At 59.3% G+C, this 17,705-nt stretch overlaps 2 protein-coding genes across 6 annotated transcripts; both read right to left on the bottom strand.

Annotated features, from left to right (window-relative positions):
- Positions 1-11: 11 nt before the first annotated feature.
- Positions 12-7,626, bottom strand: LOC120369000 (cathepsin W-like). 5 transcript variants are annotated; one of them, XM_039481847.1, is made up of 11 exons: positions 7,481-7,626; positions 6,686-6,752; positions 6,097-6,210; positions 4,706-4,842; positions 4,371-4,470; positions 3,292-3,372; positions 2,626-2,742; positions 2,095-2,159; positions 1,881-1,971; positions 1,690-1,748; positions 12-456 (listed from the first exon to the last, which is right to left on the bottom strand). In XM_039481847.1, the coding sequence occupies exons 1-11, from the start codon at positions 7,574-7,576 to the stop codon at positions 322-324; spliced, it is 1,062 nt and encodes a 353-aa protein (XP_039337781.1). In that variant the 5' UTR covers positions 7,577-7,626; the 3' UTR covers positions 12-321. The 5 variants fall into 5 exon arrangements, with proteins under 5 accessions (XP_039337781.1, XP_039337779.1, XP_039337780.1 ...); XM_039481849.1 differs by lacking the exon at positions 12-456 and adding an exon at positions 509-717; XM_039481850.1 differs by lacking the exon at positions 12-456 and adding an exon at positions 509-717 and having other exon boundaries at positions 4,709-4,842.
- Positions 7,627-14,212: 6,586 nt separating this feature from the next.
- On the bottom strand, positions 14,213-16,796 carry LOC120369265 (transmembrane emp24 domain-containing protein 10-like). Its single transcript, XM_039482348.1, has 5 exons — positions 16,209-16,796; positions 15,737-15,857; positions 15,322-15,395; positions 14,811-14,937; positions 14,213-14,631 (listed from the first exon to the last, which is right to left on the bottom strand). The coding sequence occupies exons 1-5, from the start codon at positions 16,410-16,412 to the stop codon at positions 14,510-14,512; spliced, it is 648 nt and encodes a 215-aa protein (XP_039338282.1). The 5' UTR covers positions 16,413-16,796; the 3' UTR covers positions 14,213-14,509.
- Positions 16,797-17,705: the final 909 nt, after the last annotated feature.

Here is a 17,705-nt window from a genome sequence, read left to right as displayed (position 1 = left end):
ACAGGGGGGCATCAGGGCTGCTGTCGCCGTCCCCACCCCCACCCTGGGGTGCAGACCCAGCTGCGTTGTCTGGGATCAGGCCAGCTCCTTCCATCAGAGGGGGTGGGGGGAGGACTTATGCTTAGGTTGGTATCAAGAGCTGCTTGGGAAGGGGTGTTTCTCCCCCATCCATGGCCCTGGGGGTAGCACCTGGAAACCCCCTTAGCTGTGATTGTAGCATCCCAATAAAGCCAGCACCGTTACTGTACCGAGCGTGCTGGTGTGTGGAGTGCGTAGCACAGGGGTGGTACACTCAGGTTAACAATTAACAACCTCCCCCACTCAAAGGGGCCACACACACAGCACATAAAAGCAGTTTAATGCAGTTTCACTGGCCCCTTTCGCTGTTGCAGCAAAGAGAAGAAGCATTCGCATGGTGGCAGGGTTGCTGGAAGGGCGGAGCCCAGCTCTGGGTACCTGTGGGGATGGAGCTATTGCAGTCTGAGTATCGAATTCATTCCCCCATCACACAAGGAAGGCCCGAGGCCCCAGTTATTTCTGTCTTGGTGGTGGCAGGGGTCTTGGCGGGGAGTCCGCAGGCTCTCTGCAGCAGCAGCACCCCCTTCAGGTGGGGCAGTGGACTTCGTGTCCTGGGGCCCCAACCCGGGTGACAGTGGCTGTTACAGGGAACGTGGTGATGCCGCAGGCGTTCCTGCCGCGATAGAGACGGTAGTAGCCCTGCCGAGGGGACACGGCGTTAGGGATAGATGGTACTGGCCAGCTCTACACTGGGAACTGACATTGCCATAGCTCTGTCTCTCGGGGGTGTAAAAGTCGGGGGAGACGTAGCAGTGCCGACCTGCCCCCGCAGTAGCCTGCGCTAGGTGGATGGAAGAATTCTTCCGTCAGCCCAGCTCCTGCCTCTCAGGGAGGTGGATGAACTTCAGGGACAGGAGAACCCCTGCCATTGGTGGAAGTGGCGGTGCAGCTGTGTGGTGGTAGCGGTTTAAGTGTAGACGTACCCTCACTCCACCTTTGTGTCAAACTGGAACGGGGTCTGAACCTGGCCAGGGAATGTCTAATACAGGGGTGGCCAACCTGGGGCTCCGGAGCCACATGCGGCTCTTCAGAAGTTAATATGCGGCTCCTTGTATAGGCACCGACTCCGGGGCTGGAGCTACAGGTGCCAACTTTCCAATGTGCTGGGGGGTGCTCACTGCTCAACCCCTGGCTCTGCCACAGGCCCTGCCCCCACTCCACCCCTTCCCACCCCCTCCCCTCAACCTGCAGTGCCCTCGCTCCTCCCCCTCACCCCCAGAGCCTCCTGCATGCCACGAAACAGCTAATCAGGAGGTGCAGGGAGGCGCTGATCGGTGGGGCTGCCGGTGGGTGGGAGGCACTGGGAATGGGGTGGGGGGGAAGCTGATTGGGGGCTGCTGATATATTACTGTCACTCTTTGGCAATGTACAGTGATAAACTCTGGCTCCTGCTCAGGCTCAGGTTGGCCACCCCTGGTATAAGAAAAGCCCACACCTCACCCCAGCAGTGGTGTGCCTTAGCGTTAGGCAGGGGATCCCCGTATAAACAGTCCCTGCAGCCCACCCAGAGGCCTTCTCTGTAGGATCCCAGGCTGCCTCCTTCAGACAAAACCAGCCCACACCCCCACAGACAGCACTGCCATGGGGCAGCCCCATATACTCCCCACTCACCTTCTCTCCCCAGCTTTCCCCCCAGGAGTTCTGGATGACCCAGTAGCGCCTTTTCTTCACTGTAATGAGTTGGTGAAGAGAAAGGCACAATGGTCTTAGTGCTTCTGGCAGCTGAGCCCCTGCCAAACCCCCGGTTCATTTAACCCCATCTCACCCAAACCCAAACCCTTGCACCGCCCACCCCCACTCACCATGTCCGTAGCCAACCAGCAGGACAACGTGATCCACGTGCTCTGGACTGCAGCTCTTCACCAGGGGCTGGGAGATGCCCTTTTTATAATGCTGCAGAGGCACAAAATAGAACGGAAAGTGAGTTGGGTGGGGGGGGCTCAGTGGGTGGGTCACCATGGGATGAGCTGAGTAGCCAGAGGGCTTCTCCCGCATTGCTAATTGGGAGGCACGTACCTTCATGGCAGCTGAGTTCAGGGTAACTGTGATTGGGCCCTTGGTTGCGACGTGTGCAGCTATTTCTACAAGAGGAAACCCAAATGTGCTGGGTGAGGAGGACGACCCAGGAACAAACACCCCTGATCCAGGCCTGGCCCTACCAGGCTGCTGCTGTTCCCACACACGGCCTACATTGGCCCTTGCACCTCCCTGTGTCCTCTGGGCCCCCTGAACCCCTCACATTCCCCTTCTGCTGCTCAGAGCTCCCCCAGGGGGAAGCATGAAACTAACCAGCCCCTTGCTGGTTTCACACACATCACCCTATGCACCCTCCTGCCCATGCACAGCTGCCTGGAAACTGACCAGGTCTTGATCAGTTCTGCCCCCACCCTGGCCCTGCTTCCCCTCTCTTCCCCCCAGCACTCTTTGTCAACCCCTAATTCTGTTCTACTGCCCCTCACTTGCTCCCTTTTCCCCCACCACTCCCCCCTGGATGGCCCACTCCCCCCTGGATGGCCCCACCCCAACCCCTCTCCCCCCAGGCCTCACCCGTCTCATCTCCACGTAGTGTCTGGAAGCCCTGGATATAGGCTGCCGGCTCATTGAGGTTGCGGCATGTCCCCTTTCTCCCTGTGTAGGGGTAGGCATCCTCGCTGGTCAGACCACCTGGGAGGGAGTGTATGTGAAAGTCTGGGATGGGCCCAGAGCACCTCAGTCCCTGCTCCATCCTTCCCCTGTTCTGGACTCAAGGGTCAGAGTAAACCCCCTCCCCGCAAATTCAGCCTGTCACAGAGTGTGGCCAGAGCAGGGTCTAGGAGTGAGGAGGGGTCTCCCTTCTGTATACAGTATTGGGAAGATTGCTCCCAGTCTGGGTCAGGGTCCATGCAGCACCGGGCGTGACGGGGGCTCCAATCTCAGTCAGGGACTGCGCAGCGTCCGGTGATGGGGGCTGCAGACTGGGCTGGGGGCCCCAATCTCAGTCAAGGGGTCTGTGCAGCACCTGTGGTGAGAGGGGCCCCAATCTGGGTCGGGATCTGTGCAGTGCCTGGCACGATGGGGATAGGGGGGCCAGTATGAGTCAGAGTGAGTCTCCATGCACTAAAGTATCCTCACAGTAAACAGTTGTGAGGGGTGAATAGGGGACAGTCCTGGGGGCTGAGGGGGGGTTGTTGTCTGCAGGGCAAAGGACCCCACGTCGCTCCAGTGCCTACGTACGCCTTTGTAGCACCGTAGTGAAAGCGTCCCACACGTAGCCCCCTTCGCACCCCGCTCCGCACCAGCTGCAGTCCAACACCTCTGCAAGGGAAGAAGTGAGTGAGCACCAAGCCAGCTCCCCATCACCCCAGTCACACCCTGGGATCCTGCTCCTGCTGGGTGGCACACACTGACCAGGAAAGACCCCAGTGGGCACTGGCTCATCCAACAGACAAGACATCCCACTGTGGCTCCCACCGGGGTGATCAACCCACTCCTGGATGGAGAGACTCAGCACCTGCCACCCCCTTCTTTAACATCTGGTGGGGGAGTGTTCCACAGGCAGGGCTCAGCTGATAATAGACTGGTGGTGGGGGAGGTTGGTGGTGGGATCCTAGCCTACCAGGAGGCAAGTCTGTGGTGGAACTGTCCCCCCACCCCAGTGAGTGCTAATGGGGTGCAAATATGTGAACCCCCATGCATGGAGACAGGGTCCCGTATACCCCACACACCCAGCCTGCTCCCAGGCCAGTCAAAGGTTACAAACTCCCAGTTTGGGACAAAAAGAACAGGAGTATTTGTGATACCTTAGAGACTAACAAATTTATCTAAGCATAAGCTTTTGTGGGCTACAGCCCACTTCATCGGATGCATTAAGTGGAAAATACAGTAGGAAGATCTATATATACACAGAGAACATTAAACAATGGGCGTTACCATACACACTGTAAGGAGAGTGATCAATTAAGGTGAGCTATTATCAGCAGGAGAGAAAAATAACTGTTTGTAGTGGTAATTAAAATGGCCCTTTTCCAGCAATTGACAAGATGATGTGAGGAACTGGGGGGGGGGGGCGGAGGGAGCTAATAAGCATGGGGAAATAGTTTTACTTTGTGTAATGTCTTGTTTGGGACAGGAAGTGAAGGGAATACTTTACTCTCTCCCTCTCCTTCCCCCCCCATGGCTGGGAAGGGGATGGAGCTTAGAAAAGCCCCAGGCGCCTCCTCCTCTGTGCCCCATTCACCCCAGCCTGTGGGGCTGCTGCACACAGCAGGGCAGCGCTGGGGTGCCCCGCCCTGTTCCAGTCCAGGGGCCCCTACCTTGCACCGAGAGGTTCCGGGGCTGGTGGAAGTGGATGTTCCAGAGGGACTCGATGTTGGCGACGGCAGCGAAGGCCCAGCAGGAGCGGCACTTCTCGCCCTGCGGAGAGAGGGGTGAGGCCCAGTGTGGCGCTAGGGGGCACTGTGCTGCAGGGCAGGAAGGGGCGCTCTCCCCAGCCTCAGCGCTGACCCCAATGCCCCACTGGGGTTAGCAGTGGGGAGAGAGGGTGGGGTTGGAAAGATTTTGTAGTTACTGAGCTGCCCCATGGCTCCCCCTGTCCCGCCCCAACTAACTGCCCATCTGGGGGAGGTTCCCAACCCATCCCTCCCACAACTACCTGGTACTTCACGGCGGTCACGGCCCCCGCCTTCCTCCAATCGCAGAATGGGGGCAGCTTCTTCCTCGGGAGCCGGGGGGCCTGGTGCATGGTGGGGGGCAGGGAGCTCCGGAACATCCCCCGGAACTCCTCATCTGGGGAGATGGAGGGAGATGGTGCTGGAAGGGGGAGTGAGGGGTGCAGAGTAGTGGGGGGCAGGGAAGGGAGGGAGTGCAGAGCAATGGGGGTGGGGAAAGGAGGGGGCAAAGTGGTTGGTGTGACGAAGTGGGACTGGTTTTAATGGTCCCTCTGAATACTGTGGGGGGGCCTCAGCTCTGGCCGACCCTCTGTCGCCTAGCAACTAATGGCCAGGCCCTTCCCCCCTGCAAGGGGATGCTAAAGGTGTTGGAGACAGAGGTGACCTCCTGGCCCGGGAAAGAGACAAAGGCCAGAGAGGAGGGGCTGGAGGGGTTTTTTGGTAGTTTTTGGTAGCTGGCTGGAAAATGGAGGGGAGCCCTGAGGAGTCTCAGGCATCCCTGGGGCCCCAGATGGACCTAACTAAGGGGGGGGTCTTGTTGTCTGTACTGGCAAGACCTGTTTTGGACCGTGTTCCTGTCATCTAAATAAACCTCTGTTTTACTGGCTGGCTGAGAGTCACATCTGACTGCAAGGTGGGGGTGCAGGACCCTGTGGTTTCCCCAGCACCCCGACTGGGTGGACTCGCTGTGGGAAGCACATGGAGGGGCACATGCTGAATGCTACTTGTGAGCTTCCTGCCCTAAAGATAGTCTGCTCCAAGGGAGAGGAGGCTCCCCAAAGTCCTGACTGGCTTTGTGGGGAGCAGTTCCAGAGCATCGCCCGGGGACTCCGTGACAGTTGGGGGCAGGGGAAGGAGGTGCATAGTGGTGGGGGTGAGGAAGGGAGAAGGTGCATGGGAGGGGCACAGAGCGGTGGGGTGGGTGAAGTGGGGTGCAGAGCAGTCAGGGCAGGAAAAGGGGTGCAGAGCAGTGGGCGGAGAAGAGGGGTTCAGAGCGGTGGGGCAGGGAAGGGGGTGCAGAGCAGGGGGGAAGAGAGGGTGCATGGGAGGGGTGCAGGATGGGTAAGGAGGGGTGAAGTGTGGTGGGGGCCAGGAAAGGAGGGGTGCACGGGAGGGAGTGCAGAGCAGTGGGGGCAGGAGAAGGGGGTTGCACGGGAGGGGTGCAGAGCAGTGGGGGCAGGAGAAGGGGTTGCACGGGAGGGGCGCAGAGCAATGGGGGAAGGGAAGGGTGCACAGGAGGGGTGCAGAGCAGTGGGCGAAGGGGAAGGGAGGGGTGCACGGGAGGGGATGCAGAGCGGTAGGGGAAGGGAGGGGTGCAGAGTTGCAGGGGAGAGGGATGCAGCACTAAGAGGCACTGGGGGTCGCTCCCCACCTGTCCAGTCGCTGAAGCGGGTCACCCCGTACTGCCCCGTGCCCAGCTCTGTCTCCTGCAGCCGCCGCGCCGCGAGCAGGCTTTGCGTGAAGATCCCGAAGCGTCTGTGCTGCTCTGGAGGGGGATGGGGGGATCACGGGCACTGGGGGGCACAACACCCCAGCCAGTGGCATCGGACACCCTGCCCCCTCCACCCCCCAGCACAAATCAGGGTGGGGATTTTTGACCCTCCCCACGCCTCTTTCCGCTGCCAGCTACAGAGCTGAGCCTTGGGGTCTGGGTGTGAAACCACCGTGACAGAAAGAGCGAGACATCAGCGGAGCCTCCCTGCGCCCCTCCCTGGGACCTGAGGGGAGGGGAGCATGCGGGGCCCCGGGAAGACGGCTTGCACCAGCCGCGGGCAGGCTAGGCTCAGAGGTGGCTGGTCACAGAGGCGGGGAGAAGGGAGTCGGTCTGGTCTGTCCACCCCCTCCTCAGCCCCATCCATTCCCTGCTGCCCCCACGTTCTCCCCATGGTAACAGCCCCCAGGAAGAGCCGCCTGCCCCCCACACCAGCAGCCCCCTCCCTCCAATTCCTCCTGTCCGTCACCTGCGGGGCTCCTGTAGGTTCTGTTGAACTGAATCATAAAATCCCTGAACATTCGAGTCACTTCAGCCTGAAATGGACAAGGCAGGATGGTGGGGAGCGAAGGGGCGTCCCAGCAGCCAGTGCCCCTGCCTCAACCCCCACTCCCAGCCCCTGGCTACCCACAGCCCTGCTAGTACCCCCCCAAATCTGCACCCACAGCCCCCTGCTACTCCTGCCTAGGACTCCCCCTGCCCACAGCCCTTCTGGTGCCCCCCCCCAATCTGCACCCACAGCCTCCTCTACTCCTACCCTGGTCTCCCCCTGCCCACAGCCCTGGTGCCCCCCAATCGGCACCCACAGCCCCCTGCTATCCTACCACTGGACTCTGCACCCCCTCCCAGCTCTGCTCATGGCCCTCAATCCCCAGCCCCCAGCTATTCCTGCTTTGGGTTGTAGGGTGGAGCCTGCTGCTGTCTGGGATGGATGCGGGGGACATGCTTGTCCGGGTGGGTGGGCATTGGTGTCTGTGCGCAGTTCAAGTGTCCGGGGCATGGGAGCACGTGGAGCATGGTGTGCAAGGAGCGTGAGGCACAGACTGCCCTATGGTGGTGGGGAATGGCTACAGGACCTTCCCCTCTCACAGATGCTGGTTCCAATCCCCGTCCCTGGATTCTCCACACATGCACCAAGACACTGGTCAGCACAGTAGCCAGTGGCTCTTGGCACAGACACTCGGTCTCTTCTCTGTCCTTCTCTGGCTTTCAGGCCCACTCCACTCCAAAACTGCTCCCTCCAGGTGCGTCCTCCATCGCTTACCTTGCTGAGTTCAGGGGGCAGGACAGAGCCAGCTGGGAGGGCACAGACCCAGACCCACAGCAGCAGGAGACAGGGATGCAGGACTTCAGGCCCCATGGCAGTAGCTGCTCACTGCCTGCCCAGGCATCCTGTGTGTGTGGGGGGAGTTATATGGGCAGGGGCAGGCAGAAGAGTGACGGAAACCACAGAGCAGAGGAGCTGCAGGTGTGAGATCCGGGGATGGGGGGCAGATGTGTGGGGGGGAGGGAATCCGAGGTGTGGGGGTTGGGCTTCAGACATCCAAGCAGCCTCAAACCTGCTCCTGTGCCCTCCGGGTCTGCACCACGGAGGGGGACAGATTTGGGGACAATGGGGCATTGTTCCACCCATTCCCATCGCTCATCTGCTCTACAACATTTAGCGAGAAGCACCAGCCCCTGGTGACCACCCTCCCCCCATGGGAAGTAACAGTCCCCCAGACTCCAGGGACCTCGGGAGCAAAGACGCTTCTGGGAGCCACAGCACAGTGAACCTCCGTCTGGGGCTGGCCTGGCCATGCTGGAATCTGGCCCGGATGCCTGGGTCCGCACCGAGTCCAGGGGAAAGGAACAGTCGTGCCCTCCAGGTAACGCTGCACTGGAGAGGTGAGGCAGCTCAGCACCCCTTGGGGCTGCACTAGGGCTGGGGCCAGCACTGACTGTGAGGGGAGAGTGCCCCTCTTGGCCACTGGCGACAGACGGGATCCTGGGCTGGATGGACCTTTGGTCTGACACAGTACGGCCATTTTTGTGTTATGTTCTTATGCCCCCTACTGAATCCTGATCCTGTGGCCTGTCTAGCTAGCCAGGCAGGACCTGATCAGAGACATCATTGAGTCCACCTCACCCAGTCCCCTGCCCTCCACGGCCGTGAACAGGTGCAGGCACTGAGCTTGCAAACAGCAAATCACCTGACAGATTTCAGCCCTGCAGGGCCCCACCCCCGGCTCATTGTACCCAGCCATGGGGCTCTGTGCTACATCATGATACAAGCAGCCCCCTGCTAGCCCAGCCCTGGGCTCCCTCTGACTCTGCCCCTCCATCCCACCACACAGCCCCGCCCCCTCGCCCATGACAACTCCTCAGCTTTAGACCCGATTTATCCTCAGGACCCCAATCCCTCCTCCTGCCCCCCACGTGGGCTCATTTAGTTGAGCAGTTGCTGTGTTTTAAGGGTCCCAGACCCAGGGCCTGTGTGGGAAGGGAGAGGGATCATTAGTGTGAAAGGTTTGAAATCTCAGTCACTTCAGAAAACGTGGTGCCTGAGTCTCCAGTGAGTGGGGAGCAGGGGGCTTGGAAGTCGGGATTGGGCGCAGGGGTGGGAGCAGGCCCAAGTGTGTGTGTTGGGAGGGGGCAGGGATGTTGTGTTGTGTAGGGAGTTCTGGTGTGTTTGTGTTGTTGCAGTGTTTTCTCTTTCCAGCTGGTGAGGGTATTGTGGTGATGTGTAGCAGAGATGTGCTGATTGGGTGTGGGTGGGTGCTGAGTAGTTGTATGTTTATGTAGCTGTGCTGTATTTTGTTATGTAGGAGCATTGTGGTGTGGTGTTGTGTAGCAGTGTTACATTGTCATTCTGCAGCTGCAGGAAGCGGGCCCTCAACCCATGAGGAGGAGGATGTATAGCAGTACTGTGATGTTGTGTGGGGGTTATGGTGCAGCACTGTTGTGTATTGTGTTATGTGGTATAATAGTGTTGTGTAGTCGTGTAGCAGGGCTGTGTGGTGGTTGTGGTGTGTAGTTATGTTGCACTGTGTGGTGCCTTGCATAGGATTGTTTATGTTGTGTAGTAGTACTGTGGTAGGTTCTGGTGTTGTCGTATGCAGAGTTGTGTAGCAGTGCTTTGTTGTTTAGGGGTTGCGTAGCTGTGGCATGTTGTGTAGCAGTGTGGTAGTGCAGGAGATCGTTATGTTGCTGTGTAGTACTGTTGTGTTGTCTTCTTCCAGCTGCAGGGAGCAGGCCCTTGCCCAGGCGGGGGTCACACTGCTCTGGCTGCTGTGACTGGACTGAGACCCTGAGATCCCAGGGCCTGAGGTGGGGGCAGCTGCGGGTGGCCTGGGCTGAGGCCAGCACATGGCTCCCAGCATCCTCTGTTGGTGACACCCGCTGCTCCCCTCTCACCTGGAACACACCCTACAGTGCCACCCTCTAGTCCCTTCCCCCTGGGGGCAGCACCGGAATGATACCCTCCCCCCCTCGCACCCCACAGAGACCCCCAACCACCTACCCTTACATTGATTCCTCCCCCGTACACCTCCCAGTGACCCACTGCTTCCCCCTTTGTACCCCCATCCTTCCCTTGCCCTCCTTCTGCCCCGCTCTGCCCTGCCCCCGTCCGGTGGGGGGGGGAAGCATTGGAATGAGTGACACTCCCCTCTCATTGGCTGCCGCTCGCCCACCCCATGGTAACCAATCAGGTGATCCCGTTTGCGTGTCTGCAGATATATCTTCCAATCAGATGCTGCTGATCCACCAGCAGGGCTGCTCCCTGATCTCGCTACCTGGTAAATCCACTGGATCCTTCCCCCAACAGCCAATGATGGTCCAGGACTCCTGGGTGCTATCTTGGCTCTGGGAGGGGAGTAGGGTGGAGTGGTTAGAGCAGGGTGGCTGCAAGTCAGAACTCCTGGATTTGATTCCCAGAAGTGGTATCTAGTGGTTTGGGGCGGGACGACACACACCAGAATTCCTAGGTTTGTTCCTAGCTTTGCCCCTTGCCGCCCTGAATGTCTTGAGGATGCACTTATCTATAACCTCCCCTTACGTTCCCTCTGCAGACCTCAGACATCTGGTCCCCCCCCCATTCCTATCACCCCCTGAGTTCCAAAGCCCCCACCATGTGGAGACCATCCCTCCAGTCCCTACTCTTCTCCTTCCTAGTCCTTCTGACCCCCATAGGCCCCCAGATTCCTGAAGATCCCTCTGCAGAGACCAAAAGCCCCAGTTCATTCCTCTGTGCCTGAGAACCCCTCTCACAGCCTCCCCTCTGTGCCCCCAGATCTCATCTGGCAGAACTGGGTGCTGCACCCTAAGTCCTTCGCCATCACTGAGTTCCTGGGCCCCCCAACCTGCCAGACAGTCACAGAGCAGGTGGGGAAGCACCACCCTTCCTGATGCTTCTCAGCTGCCACCCTGTCACATGGGAGGTGGGGAGAAATGCCTTGATTGCTGCAGAGTGTGGGGCAGTACTGTCTGATCCCTGGAGGGCAAGACCTGGTACCAGCCTGATCGCAGCCAGAGGTGAGTGTCCAATCGTAACCTGATCCCTCAGGCGAGTGGGAGGGTGACCAGTACTGAGCCGATCCCTGTGCAGGGTGCCCTGCCTCCAGCCCACTCACTGCATGTCATAGTGGCAACTTAGTTGGGGAGAACCCCCGATGCTGCTAGCCCTCGGTTCTCCACCCTGCAGGGCCCTGGCTGCCGGGTGCGTGAGACCCCGCTGCCCTTTGCCTTCCTGCACAGCACAGGGCTGGAACTGCATCCGGTCCAGCCAGGTGGCACCTGCTCCTACACCACCCTCTACAGCCTCAGCTTGGACATCACCATCATCGCTGTGGGGATCTTCCTGGGGGGCAGCTGCTGCACTGACTTGTCACTCTCTCCCCTTTACCAGCAGGGTGCACCCCCACAATGCTCCCCCCACCTGGCCTCCAAGCTGTGGCAGCACCATCCCTTGGGGGTGCAGTGGAGCAAGATGACTCTCTGGAACCTCAGGTGTCCATCCCCTCCATGCCCCCGAGCCCCATAATCCAGCAGGTGCCCCCAAATATCCCCTACCGCAAGAGGCACAATCTCGGCTCTTACCAGCCCCTGGGGGCTGCAATACAGAGCTCCCTGCATGGCTTTGGGGGGGGTTACATTTGAACAGTGTATCAGGGGAAGAAAAATAATGGAACCCTGATAAAATTACCCCTATTTTAGTACAAGTCAGTGTTGTGGCTCTGTGGCAGGTGAGGACACAGTTTAGCTACCATCAAAGCCCCCACTACTCTCCCATGCTGCCAGTCACTGCTCATCACTCCAAGACCCTGATCCTGCCCGTGGGGGAAGGATCTCCCTGAGCTGATGGCTGGAATTACACCTGCTGTTCTGCTTTGAGCAAGAGACCAGCTCAGGGTCAATTTCACAGCTGGGTCCATTTCTGAAGAGTTCAGAAGGGTCCATCAGATCATCTAGGCAGCTTTGGTTTGAGAAAGAGGAAGTAACCAGGACAGCCATTGTAGACTTGAGTCACATCAACAGGCAGGAAGTGGTAGCAAACCTAGAAGTAGAAGGCAGTTTGGGTTAAAGTGATCAGGAAATGAGTTCATACCTCTAAGGAAAGGAAGAGGTGAGAGCAGCAAAATAAGGAACATGGACTTCACCAAACTCCACGGACTGGTAGATAAGGTCCTGTGGGAAGAAAATCTATGGGATAAGAGCTCAGGAGATCTGGTAGTTTCTCAAGGATGTAATATTAAAGACACAACAGCAAACTATCCCAGTGCAAAGGAAAGATGAGAACAATAGTAAAAGGCCACGATGGCTCCTTCAGGAGTTCTTTACATCACCTGAAAAATCAAAAAGGAATTCTACAAAAAGTAGAAACGGAAAAATGGCTACGGTGGAGTACAATAAACAGCACAAACGTGTAAAGACAAATTCAGAAAGCCAAAGGCACAAAATGAGTTACAGCTGGAAAGGGACATAAAAGCAATAAGAAGAGGTTCCTTAAATAAATTAGGAGCATGAGAAAGATGAAGGAACGTGTAGGCCGTCTACTTAGCAGGTAAGGAGAGCCAGTAACTGACGCTATCAGGAACGCTGAGGTGTTAATGCCTATTTTGCTTTAGTCTTCACGAAAAAAAGGTTAAACGGTGACCAAACACTCAACACAAGTAACATTAACCAAAAGCAGGGCCGGAGCAACCCATTAGGCAACTGCTAGCATTTGGGGGGCGGCATTTCAGGTCCTTCAGCGGCAACCGGATCTTCGGCTACCCCGGTCATCGTTGGCATTTAGGCGGAGGGACCTAGGGCAGGGGGGCACGGGGAGGGCTGCCTGCAGCAAGTAAGGGGGGGGCGCAGCAGGGAACCGCTCCCTGCCTCACAGCTCACCTCTGCTCTGTTCCTCCCCTGAGCACGCCACCCCGCTCTGCTTCTCTCCCTCCCAGGCTTGCAGCACCAAACGGCTGATTGGTGCCGCAAGCCTGGGAGGCGGGAGAAGTGGAGCAGACAAGGTGTGCTCTGGGAGGAGGCGGAGCAGAGGTGAGCTGGGGTGGGGAGCTGCCGCGGGGGGCCTCAGGGTGGAGGGGTGCGAAGAGCTGCCACAGGGCTCGGGGGAGGGGGCGCAAGGTGGAAGTTTCGTGACCCCCAGCCAGGTAGCTAGAGAGGAATCACTGAACCACCTCAGAGGCCAGCCCAACCCATTTGGTGTCCTGTCTCCAGCTATGGCCAACCTGCTGCTTCAGAGGAAGGTGGGGAAAAAAGCCCACCGATGCCTAGAACGTTCCCCAACATTGTGGAGCTGCCTGGCCATGGCATTCAGACCGAGAAATGCTGTCCTGTAGAGAGCAAGGACCTTGCACACTCGGCCAGCTACAACGGTCATGGGAGCCGCATATGAACCTGAGGTAAGGAGGTCCGTTCCCCGAGAGCAGCATTCAAACCTGCAGCGCGCACACTGGCCAGAGGAGCAGGAGTTTGGGGAGGGAGGGTTTAAAAAAAGGACACAGAGACAGCAAGAGTTCCAGGCAGTTTACCCCCAGCAATGGGTGATTTGGAGCCAGCCAAGATCGAGGGAGGGAGGATAAGGAACACTTCACATCAACACTGTTAGACAGGGTGGAGACTTTAGGTGCGTGCGGGAGGGGGTGTTAAAAGGAACCTTGGAGTCCAGATCCATGGCAGAGCCAGTAGAACCAGCATTCCCTCCCCCACCCAGGGGCGACAGGTTTGTATAATTTTTGGTGGTGCCCAGAGCAGGTCCAAGTCCTGCAGGCCACCCCCGACTCCCACCTAAGCTCTGGGAGGGAGTTTGGATGCAGCAGGGCGGGAGGGTCAGGCTCTGGGAGGGAGTTTAGGTGCGTGCTCTGGGCTGGGGAAGGGGGTTGGGGTGCGGCGCTTGCCTCGGGCAGCTCCCAAAAGCGACCCACACCCCCCTCTGGCAGCAGCTCCTAGGTGGGGGGCCGGAGGGGTCTCCACATGCTGCTGCTCCCCTGCAGCTCCCATCGGCCACAGCTCAGGGCAGGGGCAGCATGCAGAGACATGCCCCCAGGGCCCGCTTCCGGAAGCAGAGCGGGTGGGCAGGAAGCTGCCTTAGCCCCGTTGTGCTGCCGGTGGGGGCCCTGGGCCCTTTTATTTGCCCGGGGGTGGCAGGCAGGGCTAGGGAGATGCTCCAGGGGAGGCAGCAATCAGGGCCAGTGGAGAGACCCGGCCCTGAACTTTAGTGGAGCCGGGCCCCCGTGCTCTCATATTGGTGGAGCACGGGCACCACAGGCCCATGCAACTTGCTAACCGCCCCCCCACACACACCATGTTCTAATCCGGTAGCTGCACCCCTCTCCGAGCCAAGGACAGGACGCATCTGTCATGCCACATCCCAGCAGGCAGTGCATAGAGGGGATACAGTTTTCTCCAGAGCAATCCCAGGGACATGACGGGACGGGGCTCCCAATGGAATCAGGGGTGAGATGGAAGATTTCCCGCCCCCACATACACAAAATGCCATCACAACCCAGCATCCCAATTAACTATTTATTTTAAAATAATTACAACCCAATCCCTCCCGATCATGGTGCCGTCACTACTGGATCCTCTGTTAACTACAGGATCCTTAAACGTGGGGGTAGTTGGATTCCTGCTGGGGGCCAGAACCCCCGCTTCCCACCAGAATCCATTCCTGACAGGCAGAGATGTCCAGTGCAAGCGCCGCTTCCCACGAGAGCTGAGAGAGGCTGGATGTGGATTCTAGGGCCATCAGGAAGGGAGCCCAGCGCAGGGGGTCCTGTGAGAGAGGCAGACACACCCAAGGGGCTGCTCACTCGATGAGCTTCTTGGCCTTGAAGAAGCGGCGCAGGTAACAGACTTGCCAGGTGGCCAGGCCCACCAGACACAGCATGGAGAAGATGCTGAAGTAGAGCACGCGGGTGCTGGTGGACTCTGCGGAGAGAGACAGACATGGGGTGAACAGGGGACCCCAACGCATCATCACAAGGGGCTTCCAGCCACTTCACAGGCAAGAACCCAGGCGTCCTGGCTCCCATTCCCCTCCTCCTGTGTTCTGTCCCCAGCCCTGGGAGGAGAGTGGGGTCTACTGGGTACATGGGGTGCCTCCTCACCATTTGTGTCCCTCATTTCCTCCTCCCGCTGTTTCATGTAGGCAAAGTCCTTGACGATGGATTCAGAAAGGTCCTCGAGACGTCGCAGATCCACCTCCAGAGGCTTCAGCTTCTCTGCCTTGGCAATCTGGGGATGGGGACAGTGGGAATGAGATGCAGAATTCCACCCCGCAGTGAGACAGCCACCTCTGGGGTAAGGCATAAGGGCTGTCTATACAGGGATCTCTTGCCCGGTGCTGAGATGCAGCCATTGGGGCTGTTTATACAGGGATCCCTCCCACCATGCTGAGATGTGGACGCCTCTGGTCTGGGGCACAGGGGGCTGTTTATACAGGGAACCCTCAGAATTCTGGTCCTCAGGCTTTAGCAGAGCTGGGGATACATGCCCAGTTGGGTGGATGTTGTCAAGTCTCTCCTTGGGCTGAGATTGCTGGTACCCCACCTTCCCCATCAGGCACAGGGCAGAGGGGCAGCTGCAGGGGGTGGGGGACGCAAAGGGGGTGTTACTCACGTCTTCATAGTTCCGGGCCTCCACCCCATGTTTGACATTGAGGATGATCAGCTGGTCAGGAACTCGGAAACCCACTGGGGAGGGAGGGATGAAAGTTAACTGTCACAGGGGAGGGAAGAGCTGGTGCATGACCCCATTTCCCTTCTAGTCAGGGATAGAACCATAGAATCCTGGTTCTCAGCCTGTCCTGCTGTAGCCACTAGATACCACTTCCCTCCTACAGCCAGGAACAGACCCCAGGAATCCTGGCCCCCAGCACCCTCCTCAATGCTAACCACTAGACCTCCCTCATGATCACACGTTTCCTGGCCATGCTGAGTGCAGGAGACCCCAAATGAGGGTGGCAGGGAGCTGTGGGGTGGGAGGAATGCCCCCCAGGACACAAAATCCCTGCACCAGGAGTGAGACCTCATACCCGACTGGGCGTGGTTCTCGAAGCAGATCTCGTAGATCTCATAGTCGTCTGTGGTGAAGGCGAATTTGCCCTTCTTGGCATCTTCCTTGGAGTAGAGCAGGTGGCCGGAGGAGTCTGTGACCTGGTGTGGGGGTGGGGACAGACTGTGACCCCACAGTACTACCCATTTCCCCGGACCAGGCTCCCAATGCCCACAATGATCCTGTTCCCCAGGAGAATATGGGTGTAGTGTGCCCCCTCCACCCAGGAATATGGGGTGTCCAGTGGGGAGGCGGGGATCCCTGATATCCTACTTGGGGGAGGGCGTCACATAACTCCGAGGTAAGGCTTGGCGAACAAAGGGGCGGTCCTGGGGCGGTGCACAGCTTATGGCGAGCGTAGGGGGCAGGGGTCCCCGGGGGCGGCCCCGCAGCCAGCGCTAACCACGGGGGGAGGGGTCGGGGGTGCGGCGGGGATCCCTAGGGGCTCTCACCCGGAGATCGGTCCTGGCCCCCGGCGCCCCGGCCTCTGACACCTCGTATTCCCCGGTCACCATAACGTCGCGGTGCATCTCCTCTTTCAGGCACTTGCGGGTCTGCGCCGGCAGCTGGAACGAGAGCGCCCCGCACCCGCCGGCCAGCAGCAGCGGCAGCAGCAGGGGACCCAGGAGTCCGGGGCCCGGCCGGGGCACCCGCATGGCGAGCAGCGGCGGGGACCCCCCCTGGCCTCGAGACGCCGCCTCGGGCTCCCCCTGGCAGGTTGAGTCGGTTGCGTCCGGCTCCTCTGTCACACTGTCCCTGAGCTGATTCGGTGGCGTCGGACCTGGCGCTCACCCGACGTGGCGCTCTCTCTATGGTCCAGCCCCCACCCCGCAGCGGGGCCAGGCCCGAGCCGTGCTTCCGCTTCCGGCTTCACCCTACTTCATCTCCGGCAGCGCGAAATAGAGTCCGGGCAGCGCGAACTTCGGACTCTCGGCTGGGGAAGATAGTGGGCGGGGACTCAGCTTGTGTCGTGCAGGAAGCCCTGTACCCTTGCAGCTGGGCAGAGTGCGGGGGCCAGTCCAGGGATTTCGTGGGGCTTCTCTCCTCCCCTTCCTCGGGATGAGGGGGGTCTAATGGATAGAAGCAGGGGGCCGGGACTCCTGGGTCCTCGCCCCAGCTGCAGGGGGCGGGGTCTGTATCCACCAATGGGCAAGAAATGTAAAAATTAAGTGAATCCGCTTTACAAGCGCAGAGGGGCTGGGTGGCGCCAGAGAGCAGGCTCCGGGCGGGGGCAGTACGTGCAAGGAGTCAGGGGGAGCTGCCCGGCGCCCTCCCTGGGCCAGCAGCCGGGAAGAGAGGCCAAAGGTTCGCTGTACGGGGCAGGGAAACCCCGTATCCCTCCTTCCCTCCCAGTCCCCCCCCCCAGTATCCTTTAGCACCCACCCCCTTTTCTCACCCCTTCCACTCGTGAGCCTGCTCCACAGCTTGCCCCCAACCCCGCACACCCCTCTCCCATGTCTTCCCTTCCACTCCTGCTTCCCCCATCACCTCTCTACTCTCCTTCATTCCCTCTGTATGTCCCTCCCTCTCCTCATTCCAACCTGCCCCCTTCCTCTCCTCCCCCAGCCCTGGTCTGTCCAGGGGTTGGCCTGGCAGGGAGCCCCAGGACTGCCCCCTGGAGCAGGGCTGGGATCAGCCCCCAAGTGCTGACCCTGGTTAAAAGGCTGTGATGGGGTGAGGCTGAGAAGGCACTGGGTGCAAGGATGCCTGGAGTGTGTGTCAAGCCCTGGCACCACTCCCTGCCTGCAGCAGGGCTGGCACTGCATAAAGGAGAGAACCTGGCAGCCACAAGGAAATTAATGTGCCAGGATGGGGTGGGGGCAGGGGCAGACTGATCCCCTACCCCCTCAACAGGGCCCCAAGAGGTTAATAGGAGTGTGAGTGGGGGAGAGGGGATAGCTGGGGACTTCCCCCCCATGCAGTGTTATAGCCCCCCTTATTATCAGAGC

This window comes from Mauremys reevesii, linkage group 7, assembly GCF_016161935.1.
Source record: "Mauremys reevesii isolate NIE-2019 linkage group 7, ASM1616193v1, whole genome shotgun sequence".
In the NCBI taxonomy this organism is placed as follows: Eukaryota; Metazoa; Chordata; order Testudines; family Geoemydidae; genus Mauremys; species Mauremys reevesii.
The sequence above is the reverse complement of the archived record's forward strand: the minus strand, read 5'-3'. Positions and strand labels throughout refer to the sequence as shown.